This window comes from Apium graveolens, unplaced genomic scaffold (genome assembly GCF_009905375.1).
Source record: "Apium graveolens cultivar Ventura unplaced genomic scaffold, ASM990537v1 ctg3337, whole genome shotgun sequence".
In the NCBI taxonomy this organism is placed as follows: domain Eukaryota; kingdom Viridiplantae; phylum Streptophyta; class Magnoliopsida; order Apiales; family Apiaceae; genus Apium; species Apium graveolens.
The window spans coordinates 57,569-70,596 of NW_027418045.1; the positions used below are offsets into that span (position 1 = coordinate 57,569).

Consider the following 13,028-nt stretch of genomic DNA (forward strand, 5'->3'; position numbering starts at 1 on the left):
TCTTAAAATGATTCTGTTACAAGAAAAAAGTTATATAGGCTAGGAGCCATACAAGAGTGATACTACATTTCTAAGTAACTTTCCCCCCATTTCTCTATTTCTATATTTTAATATTTAATAGTCTAATACTATGGGATACCCTTCAAAAACTATCTGAAGGCGTTTTTGGGTAAATTCACAAACACCATATACCAAATTTTGTTTAACTTGTAATATTAGATAAAAATTCAGAAATAACGATATTCTGTCCGAACATCATTGATGTTTGATTCATTACAAATTCAATTATTCATATATTAGAGGTTAAAGGACAAGTAGCTCCAGGCATACTGTTTCACTCTCTTATATGCATACGTGTTCATTATGTAGTAGAGAATCTTTATGGGTTCTTCTGGCAGTAAGTTTGAGAAAAATCGCAATCCAAAAATGCGAATCTCTATGGGTTCTTCTGGCAGTAGAGAAGCCAGATTATTTTAGATTTGCTTACGAGACCAAAATTTGTATTTGCACAACTTTAAATCCAAAAATGAAAAACGACATTGCAGTAATATTGTTCTCCAAAATTCATGTTTGTTTTTCTCGAATTGACATATGAAATCCAACTTTGTAGTATAGTAGCAGAAGATACAAAAATGAAAAAGAAATTCCAAGTTAAGAGCTAGATTACTAACCAATCATCACTTCTTCATTGTGGCTAATTCCTTCCTTTAAGAAATTAAACTAAACACAGTCAATAAATCACAAATACAGTAATAGCTGCATCACATGTGATAAGGTACTAGGCAAAAACTGGAATCCAGGTTTAATTATTTTCAGATGACTAGATAGATCATACAAAGGAAAAAAATGTGAACTTTAATCAAATATCGCTAACCAACACAAAGTCTACACCATTCAAATATGAAAAGCTAACTGCATCCATATTTAACCTTAACAGATCTCCAGAGACATTTTTATGCAGCTGATTATCCTTACTGAGGTTCCAAACTGTCTATCATACTGTCTCGAACTTCAGACTAGAACAACCCTTCTCCTATAAAATATAAAACAGTACTCATACCACATTAGGTTCAGTCAATTGTAAATACTGCATTTTTGTCCCAAAAAACAATACATTTTTGTTTCAATATCACAATATCTGGAATTAGTCAGTTTATCTGTAGAAATATTAAAGAGCTTACTCAGTTCATTCAAAGAGATATTGCTGACACTTTCACCTGTTTTTATGAGGCGAATCCTACCTACAAGGGCAACATAAAAATCCAATTATGATACTGTTCCCTAATTATAGTCTTGTCTAAGATATAGAATTTTACATGAATAACTTTCCAGAAACCAAAAATCAAGTGTTGTCAGTTTGTAGTTAAGAAAAGATCCTATTTTTCTTGTATATAATGTAGCAAGTCAATCACAAGCATACAAGTCAATTAAAAAGCATATTTTATTTGCAACAGTCTAATTGTTAAACATCCAACTTCTCTATTTGCACAATAATCAAGAGTTTGCACTATATGTTCTCCTAAAGTGCAACCAGAAGGTGTAGGATATGCATGGACCATGGTGCTATGGTGCATAAATAGCTTAAGTATTCTGTTGGTGACTGTGCTCTGTTAGACAGTACGCTATTATTTTTTTTTGGTCATTCCTTGTATATTTATGTTATGCAGGAATTCATGAAAATAGATGTAATACCACATCCTCTTCTCTACCTCTTTAGAACTTCCCTGTTGCTTTCTATATCTTTCTCCCCTACCATCTCATCTCCTTTCTATCTAAATTTTCTCCTTTTATCTCTCATTATGACTTCATTGTTTCATGACAAATATCGTGCCAAGATACAAAGGAAAATGAAATCAGATAAAAAAGCAATGGAGAGACAATAATGCAGAATATAAAAGAATAAACCGGAAATATATAGTAGATAAACGGACGATAGGGGAGCATATAATGGAGAAAAGTAACATATAGTTGTACAGCGAAATAAACAAAGTTTAGAGATAGAAACATTAGCTACCAATTTAGCAAAAAAAAACATTAGCTACCAACCAATCATTCACGGCGTTCATTATTCCACATCATCTCTATATTTATTACATTATTACTTTGTAAAGAGCTATTAGAGTTTACATTAGCGAAACCTGATTTTCCCATGTACCTTTTAAGATATGAAATGGGATAAGCAATCCTCCAAAAATCTGCTAACTTCCACAACATTTATACACTTGAGAAAGTAGCTTAGATGGTACTATGGATGCCTTTAAATTAGGAAGGAAGGGTGCGGCACCCCCCTCCCCCTCACGAACTGCACACGAAATACGTATCGGGTGCAGGGGGTGCGTCGGTACATGTACGGGGCCCGCCATCGCCACCGTGGCGTGTCCGCATATTCCACATTTCAGATTCCGGGGGTGGGAGGGCATTATGTGTAATTTTTTTGATTGACTTTCAATTAAAAAAAACACGATTTTACTTACCAATTGAGAGACTTACTTTATACGAGCCCTAACTGAGAGACTGAGAAGAGAGATGACTGAAAGCTTCGTCGCCACCTCAGAAAGGTTCGTTGCCGTCACCGTTAACCATTCTTCACCATCACCGTTAACCATTCGCCGCAGTTTCTCCGCCTCCGTCGTCATCAATTCGGTAAGTCATCTTCATCTCCTTATTTGATTCCTTGTATTTCATCATCAACTTCCATCTAGGCTTTTAGTTTTGTATGTATAGCCGCGTGTATAACTTTGACTTTTATGTTTGACTGTGTTGTGTTTGTGTTTGTCTGTGCCTATATGGCTAGTGAGCAAGGGTGCCCACACCCGGATATGGGAATTCATTAAATTAAAAAATATGGGGATATAGGGAGATAATCATATATATGTATGTATATGATCCAAGAGTTGCATTTTAATCAAATAATGTAGTCAAATAAACAAGTTCGACATCATAAATAGCCAAATACATGACAACATCCTTAATAATTAAAGGACACCGTGTCAATCATCGTCAATGATCATGGCATCTATCTCCGGCTCATCAAGAAAAAGACTAACAATCTCAAACTCTTCGGCACCATCAAGAGGGAATGAGCTAAGCAATGAAGTGGTGAATAACTTTGAGTCCATCTATCAATGAGAAGGGCATAAACTAGATCATAAAATGACGACTCTACAAGAGTAATTTCTTTTCATGTTTATATATGATACTATTCACTTTTTCAATCATATCATTCCATATATCAACTGACGTGAAAGCTAGTCCATATCTGCAGAGGAGCTGTAAACTCAAAAATGTAATCAACCTGATCCCAACACATTACTTCAAGAATTTTACAGTCATTGTGAGGGAGGCTTTGGCAGAATCATACCCACTATAAGTGCTCCACTCCTCACTAAGCACCAACCTTCATCGAGCACGTTTCAAAAGTTTAAATCTTTTGAGCATGATAATTATTGATCCAGAAAGATCTTGTTTCTGCATCTCCAAGAAGTTTCAAAGGTGCAATGTGTTGAACATTGTCGACACCATGTTGTGGTTAAGAATGAAATTCCTTACCATTATTGCTCTGTTAGCTACTTCTGTAATCCAGTGACACTCAATGAAGGCATCCTAATTAGACTCAATGCTAGAATCACAAATATTTTTCGGTGCCAAATTAAGAGTGTGCACTACCGCATAGAGTCCACAAGATGTGCGTAAATTGAGTCTCAGCAAGAATGCCTAATAAGAAATAAATGCCATATACAAGAGAAATAGACGTACTGAACAAGATATATGAATATGCAAACAATTGACAAATTTAAGAACATATGTCATTGTTATAGACAGCTGCTACCTTGCAAACAAGAACATTATCAGTGATGATTTGAACCACATTATGAGGTTCCACTTGCATGATCACTTCCTTGATTAAATTTGCCATGAAAAACTTATATTCGACATTGTCTTCACAATTAACTGTCTTATTGAACAAGACCAATCTCAGTGACCGCCATAAAATTTATCAAAGGTCTTCTTTGACTATCACTCTACCCATCAAAAACTATAGTCGCACCTTTCTCCTTCAAGTTTGTCTTGATGAAATCCATCAATCTTTCAACAAGTATTCTCTCCTTTTGTCACAAAGTAGTAGACCTAGCAAAATGGGTATGGATCTGAAGAACCGAACCGAAATCTATGGATCCGAGATCCGATCCGAGATCCGAATTATATAATACGATAATTATCCGAAAACCAAATTAAACCGATCCGAAAATTATTCGAACCGAAAATGATCTGAAATACTAGATCCGATTATAAATTGGAACCGAACAAAACTGATTCATATAATATTCGAACCGAATATGATCCGAAATAAGTAAAATTCATACTTAAATGTATCTTATATTCATGATAATTTAATTACTTAAATTATAAATTAATGTAAAAGTACATTATATTATATTAAAAGTACTACATTTAATAGAAAAATATTTTTTTAAGTCTCAAAACATGAAAAAATAAATAAGTTACAATCCGAAATATCTGAACCGAATTTAATCCGAACCGAATTTTATCCGATTTTCATCCGAATTAGACCCGAATCGAATCACATCCGATCCGAATGACCTCCAGTTATATCATAATCCGAAAGTGGAACCAATCGAAATATATCCGATCCGAAATATATCCGATCCGAAACCGATCCGATTATCCGATTTGCCAGGTCTACAAAGAAGTGCACAAAGAATTATAAGTGGGAGGAACATAGTCAACGAAGTTGAACTCGAAAGCCATAGTGTATGACTCGATGTGATAAGGATTTCTAGCAAAATGGAAAGACAAACCTCCATAATAAAAGTCTCTTGCAACCTCACAATCCAATTGTGCTATCATTTCCATTTTATATGCTTTTTTTATTGGATTGTTTGGATCCGCCACCCTCTTTTTTTATTTTTGAGTTTGCTTATCTGGATTCCTCCCTAAACACTACAAGATTGTGTTTGACTAGAATGAGGTAGTGGATTATCTATTGGCCTTCGCAACTCCTTTTGAAACTCCCTTAAACATTCAGGATTGACTTTAAAACAAACCGCAACTCCTTGTCCTTTAATCTTTAGCAAATGTGTTTTTACCCTAGAATAAGAACCCATAAATTCATTTTTACAAAAACTGCATTTGCTCCTCTTTCTTTTATTTTTGCAACTTTTGTAACATGTTTCCATTAAAGTATCAACATCTCGAGTCAAACTCAATCTTGTAGTGCTTGGGGAGGAATTTAGAGTAGGCAAACTCAAGAATAAAAAAAGAGGGTGGCGGATCCAAACAATCAATAAACAAAACATATAAAATGGAAATAAGAGCACAATTGGATAGTGAGGTTGCAAAAGGCTTTTATTCTGGGGGTTTGTCTTCCCATTTTGCTAGAAATCCTAATCACATCAAGTCATACACTATGACTTACTATTTCAACATTGTTGGCTATGTTCCTCCCACTTACAATTTTTGCGCACTACTTTGTTCCAAAAGCGGAGGATATATGCTGAAAGATTAATGGATCCCATTAAGATAACATTGAAGAAGAACTGTGTGACTATAGTTTCCGATGGGTGGAGTGATAGTCAAAGAAGACATTTAATTATTTTATGGCAGGCACTGAGCTTATTCCTATGATCATTAAGGCAGTTAATTGTAAAGACAATGTCAAAGATAAGTTCTTCAAGGCAGACTAAATCAAGGAAGTGATCAAGCAAGTGGGACCTCAAAATGTGGTTTAAGTCATCAGTAATAATGCTCTTGTTTGCAAGGCAGCATGTACTATAACAATGACATTTGTTCTGAAATTTGTCCATTGTTTGCATATTCATATATCCTTTTTAGTATGTCTATTTATCTTGCATATGCCCATTTATTATTTATTAAGCATGCTTGTTGAGGCTCAATTTCCTCACATCTTCTAGACCTCTAAATTTGGCACTGAAGAGACCTCTTAATTTGGCACTGAAAAATATTTGTGAATCTAGCCATAGACAGTCTAATAGGAATGCCTTTATTGAGTGCCATGGGTTTACAGAAGTGGCTGGTAGAGCAATAATGATTAAGAATGAAGCTGGTAGAGCAATAATGATTAAAAATCTCATTCTTAATCACAACATGGTTTCGACAATGTTCAACAATATTGCACCTTTGAAACTTCTTGGAGATGTTAAAACAAGATTTGCATCAATATTGTCATGCTCAAAAGAATTAAATTTTTGAAACGTGCTCCAGAAAAGTTGGTGCTTAATGAGGAGTTGAGCACCTGCCGTGAGTATGATCAAGCCAAAGCCTCAACATAAGGGAATGCAACTCTAGATGAAATGTGGTGTGATCAGGCTGATTACGAACTCTTATGTTTTGCAGACAAGACTTTACTTCCCTTGATATATGATATGTGGAATGACATGATTTAAAAAGTGAAGAGTATTATATATAGGGATGAAGGGAAAAAACTCTTTGAGGAGTCTTCATTTTATGATGTAATTCATGTCATTACTCATTAGCATTGATAAATGGATTAAGAGTTCTTCACCACTTCATTTCTTAGCTCCTTTACTCTTGATGGTGTCGAAGAGCTTGAGATAGCTAGTATTTCTCTTGATGAGCCGACCATGATCATCGACGGTGATTGAATTTTTTTAACTATTACGTTTAATATGGTGTCTTCTAATTATTAAGGATGTTGACTTATGTATTTGACTATAAGGATGTTAAACTTGTTTATTTGACTACTTTGTTTAATTAAAATGCAACTCTTGGATCATATATACATATAACATACTCCCTCCGTCCCGGTTTTCTTGTCCACTATTTTCAATACTGCTTATCCGAAAAAAATTGTCCACTTTAATAATTATGGTAAATAATATGTGAATAAAAGGAAAAAAACAAGGTGAATAACTGAATATAGTAATCCAACACCTATATGTTATGACAACTATTAATTTATTTGGCTTGATTGAATAAAATGTGAATTTTGATTGATGGACAAGAAAATTGGGACGGAGGGAGCATTTAATATTTTAATATTTGTTGTATCCCCCGCACCTGAATGCCATATTTTTGAAAATCCCGTATTCTCGCACCCACGCCCTTGCTTCCTAGCTTCAAAACCATCCGGTATTCATGGAAGGATTTAGTTGGAGACCCTCAAAAAGATTAATCCTATTACCTCTCTGGTTAGCAAGTTTTGCATGTAAACGTTTCTAATTGCTCTAAATCCAGATCAAATGAATGTATCAAATATTTTTTTCTCCTCACCATGTTTTATCTAATTTCTAACTCCGTTGTACATCATGTTTTAAGCCCTTGCTCGTATTAAATATCAAAAATTTCATATTTATAACTGATAAACGTATACGAAAAGAAAAATGTATTAGCCTATGAGAACCTGCAACTCAGATGTCACATTGTCGCGTGTTTTGAACCTGAGCAACAAGTTTGCAAGTTCACAATAAACCTTAATTGAGCACTAAGAAAGAATATGGTAGAGACAATGATAGTATTACTTAAATCAAGTGAAATAGCAACAATAGATGACAGATATTTGATAAATTGAGTAAATAATGTATACATACCATCACGTCGCACACAAATCTCTGGTATATTTTTGACTGTACCATTGATACTGTCATTATAGACTCTGGTTTCAATATCACCCTCCACAAAAACTGAAGAGCTGTAGAAACATTCCAACATTAGACTAGAAAAAATAAATATTATAAAATCTTAGGAGCTAAAAACTTCGATATATACTTTTTGACTAGTTGTTGGACTGCATAAGCGCCAAGTTCATCATTATGCACAGCAATTCTATGCCACTGGGCTGGTTTTGGCAAGTCTTTATTCCCTATATTTCTTTGATCAAACATACCCCCCGTCCCAACAGTAAAGATGGTAACAGTACGACCATTTCTCAAAATCTTCTGAACAGGAACATTCCCGATTTTTCCACATATAATAGCCTGCATACCTCAAGTTAAAAAAAATTAGAATTCTGCCACATGTTTGCTTTTCTAAGAAATAAGAGAAAAAAAACCTGCAAGAGTAATCTTTTCATTATTGTTTGGGGTGTTATCTAGGCCCAAAGAAACAGAAAATACTAGTCAAAATCAGTATTTCTATTGGTCACACTTGAGTCAGATATTTTCCTAATATATATCCGGATGTCATTAACAAATGTACACACCCTTAAAATGATCAATGCATGTACTTGCATGAATATTCTAAACATGAAATGTGAATGACTGACTGTATCAGATACAGTCGCAACAAATTTCTGCGAAATGAAAATAGTACAATCAAGATTAATATCTGAAGCACCAAAGATTTAAGTAACACACTTATCTGGACTTTCATACACATTTTGTCAAACTAGGGCTGAAGTTAAGCCGGTATTTACATATAAGCTCAAACTTGTTAATCCAGGTTCAGAGAGACTCGTCAACGAACCAACCTTGAACGGAATTTGTTGTCATTAACATTTCTTGGCTCGGATCAAAAAATTCAGTCTTGGCTAGTCCAAGTATAACAAGACCCGTGAATACGTGATGGATTTGGATCATTTAACAAGAATCTTATGTGGAGGCTCTATTAAAATGTCAATCTAGCATAATAAGCTTTCTCAATGTGAGCTCAAGACTCAAGCTCATGTAACAAACGCTCTATTCAGATAAGCTTATTGTCTTGTACTACCAAACTTTTTCATATTGTGAAGTTCAATCACATTTTATTTACATTCCTTCATGTGCAGCCTAAAAATGAGCCAGTCCATTAAAGCCAAATTTAACAGATAAAATAATACACGCACATAATGTCTAATTTAAGACTAAAATAGATTATTAAGCAAAAAAACAAAATTGATTTAATTACCTTATGAACGCCACGAAAGCCCCAACCTTTTCGAGGATCCACACCCTGTAGTTCTAACTCTTGCTTTTGTGGAAAAAAGTCATCAACTTTATCGGCATCAATGTCATTATCAGTATCAGAAGAGGCACTTGAATACAATCGTGAGCTACCCGCCACTAAAAATCACCAAAATTCATCGTAAAAAAATGCAATTCATTTTATACTTGAAAATTGAATATGACTAGTATAAAACTATCAATATCTTAAATCTTAAATTCTTACAGATTCTAAACAAAAAAAACAATTATACAATATTACAAGGAAGTGAGAACAAATCAAACAACATTTCTGGGTAGTTCCAATTTTAATCATAACCAAAAATGCATATAAAAAAAGAGAGCACAAACACATAAACATATATAAACATCGAACATATATATATATATATATATAATATGTATATCAAGAGTAATGAAGCAAGAGAGGTACCAAATGGAAAGTGGGTCTTTGTGAAAACTGAAATCTTGAGATGCTTTGCGATTCTTAGTGCGAGTGAACTCATTTTCTCTGTGAAATATGAAAAGATCAAGAAAATTACTTGTACAAAACTAGAACCCCGAAGAGGGTTTTAGATTGCAGTCGGGTTTAAATATGGATACTCCGGTTGCCCATGGATTTGAACTCGGACCTAGGCTCGGTCCCATTTTTGGTATGTTTGAATAGAAAATTCATTTATTTGGTATATATGTTCATACAGAATGCCGGTACTCGTGGGAATCAATCATTAAGCCCCAGAACAAGTGGCGATCTGGGTCATTTTATTAAAAAAAAAATTCTTTTTTCCTCGGAATGAACTCGTGTTAGTATGTTTTTGAAGGGAAAAAAATTAGGTGAAGGGCTGTTTTTGGACTCCTATATTAAAAATGGAAAATGTTTATAGTTAATTTTTTTTTTGTTGTAATGTAAACCTATCTTATGTGTGTATTTTTTAATTTAAATAAAAAACCGTATAAATAAGATTTTTCTAGCTCCAAGGGGGTGCCGTGCAATGAGAGTGCAAAATTTTTAGGTGAGGGCATGTTTTGGCACGTGCGTATGTAAATAACCGTAGATTTTTTGTGTTCCAAATTTTTTTGTTGTGTTGTAATGTAAACCTATATTTTGGGAAAAAATTAATTTTGAATTAAAAATTTATATGACCAACACTTTTATAGCTTGGAAGATGGTGTCTTGAGCGGCGAGTGCGTAATTGTCACCGGGGGGGCAAATTTGTGCACGGGCATATTTAAATAACCGAAAATTTGTTTAGGTCCATTTTTCTATTGTTTGGTAGATATGTAAAAAAAAATTGAGTTTGTATGATTGAATATAAAATTTTATTTATTTGAGAAAAGGTGTCATAACGTTGAATGTAATGGAAACCAAAATATTATGATAGAACAAGTAAATAATGAAATGAAAAATAAGGAAACGAAACCATATTACAAGTAGACTACTTGTAATAGCAGTAGTACATATGTTTGACAACAAGATCACGTGTTTCAGTGTGGGCGCCATGGGCATTTCTTACTATACTTGGTGTGACCTTCTTGGTTACATACACTACATTTCTTTCCAGACCGCGGACCATCAATCTCCGTTCGGATCCGTACCGATTGTCCCTTATCCCCGCGCTTTTTCTTTAGCTTTTTCAAGGACTCTTCCGGCACTAACTTTCCATACCCCTGCCAAGGTACGGGTAAGTCGTAGTTCCAGTATTGAGTTGGTTCCAACGAATAAATTATTGGCCTGTACAAGTCCTGCATTGTTTGGTTCTTATGGAAATTTTTGATTAAATGCTCCCAACTCAATCCATGTGTTATACAACCTGCCATTGCATGGGAGCACAACATGTGATGGGTTGCCCATTTTCCACAGGTGCACGTACGGTCATTGAGGTTGACAACCTGGGTTTTACCTCCCTTTACCGTTCCCTTAGCAGTTGTGTACTGATGTGTTAGTATTTTCATAATCCCACGGAGATGATGGAAAGTAATAACCGTATGTCCTGTTGCCTTCCTCCGAATTTTTGCTAACATAGCGGCGGAACGTGCACATAACTGTTGCCCCTTTTGTAGACCGTCATCCACTATGTTTCGATATTTGTCTACAATTGTGACCGCCTTGTAGAAGAGGTACTCCATCATTGCTGTTACTGGAAGAAAACGAGCCCTCCTTATGTTGCCGTTGAAGCCCTCAAGCATATTTGTGGTTGTTTGACCGTAGCGAACACCACTATCGTGGGAAAGTGTCCACCTCTCCACAGGTATTGTAGCAAGATATTGTAGGGCGGTGGGGGAAATTTCACCAATTCTTGACATATATGCATCGTGCTTTGAGACTTGTGTGGTTCTTCCAGCTTTCCACATTAATTTTTTTAGTTCACCACCTGGGTGATGACTGCAAAAGTTACTCCTTACATGGAGGAGACAGAACCTATGGATGCCGAGTGGCTCAACAAAACCGTTCTGAGGGTCTCGTAGGGCGGAGATAATGCTGGTTGCACGGTCAGAAATGATGCAGACGCCGGTCCGTTGCCGACAGACATGTCTTCGAAGACGCTGCAAAAACCAAGACCAGTTCTCGTACGTCTCCTCGTCAACCAAGCCATAACAGAGAGGGAACGTGTGGTTGTTCGAATCAACACCCATAGCAATAAGCAACTTGCCCTTATATCTTCCTTTCAAGAATGTCCCATCTATTGAAATCACAGGACGTGCATATTGCCACCCGTCCGTCATTGCCTTTAAAGACCAAAAAATCCAATTGCAGACGGACGTGCCCCGCTCCTTAGCATGAGGGACAATATCGATCTCAGCAATGGTTCCAGGATTTATCTTCATAATGGCTGCCATGAACATGGGTAAAGCTTGGTAAGTTGTAGCCCAACTGCCATACACTTCCTCAATTGCTATTTGCTTCCCTCTCCACACTTTCTTGTACCCAACTATGTGGTTGTGCTCGTTGTTGATCAGCGGGATAATGGTTTTAATGGGAATTTCTGGTGTATCTATTACCTATTTCACATAAAACAGTAAATGTCAAACGAAATTCGGCTTTAATAAGTGGCGTTTGCTAAAAATTTACTTACAAGTGGTTTTACAAGCTGCGCAATCATCCTTGCAGATAACTTTTTGTGATCTTGTAATGGCTGATCGACCATGCATTTGTGTTCCTCTCTATTAACATTAATCCGCCAGTACCCGGAATCATGCATGAAAGCAGCCCTCATCCTCCAGTTACACCCCTCAGCCCGACACTGTACAATGAGCTGTTCTTTGTTACTCCTTATAGTTTTATATGTATGATCAGTGTTAATATGTGCATGCCTCACTGCTCCCAAGAGCGTAGCTTTGTCACGGTAACACATTCCCTCACCTAGTTCCCCCTTATCGAGGTCTTCATCAGCATATATATAATTAGGGTTATCAATGATTGGTGGAGTGTATTGTTATGTGCGAAACCATGGAACCCTTGGAACATGATGTTCTTCTCCCACTACCAGAAATGTGTTGGAAATTTCTTCATTTCTCTCTAAATGTCCTTCACCATCTTCGGTGGCAGAAGATTCCTCGTCGTCATCATCGTGAAGGTGAAAATTCTCCTCACTTGATGAATTGGCTACAACTCCATCTGCCAGCAGGGCTAACCGCTGACCTGAACCTCTTCCCACCACATCACTTTCATAACCAACCCCCCATTAAAACCCGTCATTGTATTGACTGTTTTCCCCTCCATACCCTCCACCATGTTCAGTAGTCCCCCCTCCATACCCTCTACCATATTGACTACTCCACCCTCCATTACCTTCACCATGTTCAATAGTCCCCCCTCCATACCCCTCACCATATTGACTAATCCCCCATCCATACCCTGCACCATATTGACTACTCCCCCCTCAATAGCCTCCATCATATTGTATACCCCCCCTCCATACCCCCCAATATATTGACTACTACCCCCTTCATACCGTCCACCATGTTCACTACCCCCCCTACCAGACCCTCCACCATGTTGAGAACTCCTCCCTCCATACCCTACACCTTGATCAAAAAGTACATTTGACCACAGTGGCTGTACATCACCACCGTATGTTGTTGCTGTTGGTTGTGACCCGAAATTATGCT

The 13,028-nt window shown here is 36.3% G+C and overlaps 2 protein-coding genes across 2 annotated transcripts; both read right to left on the minus strand.

Annotated features, from left to right (window-relative positions):
* Positions 1-779: 779 nt before the first annotated feature.
* On the minus strand, positions 780-9,577 carry LOC141701100 (single-stranded DNA-binding protein, mitochondrial). The gene is made up of 6 exons (XM_074504742.1): positions 9,352-9,577; positions 8,884-9,038; positions 7,768-7,976; positions 7,590-7,690; positions 1,182-1,241; positions 780-1,033 (listed from the first exon to the last, which is right to left on the minus strand). Exons 1-6 carry the CDS (start codon positions 9,422-9,424, stop codon positions 1,017-1,019), a joined length of 615 nt encoding a protein of 204 aa, XP_074360843.1. The 5' UTR covers positions 9,425-9,577; the 3' UTR covers positions 780-1,016.
* Positions 9,578-10,403: 826 nt separating this feature from the next.
* Positions 10,404-12,271, minus strand: LOC141701097 (uncharacterized). Its single transcript, XM_074504740.1, has 2 exons — positions 11,993-12,271; positions 10,404-11,918 (listed from the first exon to the last, which is right to left on the minus strand). The coding sequence occupies exons 1-2, from the start codon at positions 12,269-12,271 to the stop codon at positions 10,404-10,406; spliced, it is 1,794 nt and encodes a 597-aa protein (XP_074360841.1).
* Positions 12,272-13,028: the final 757 nt, after the last annotated feature.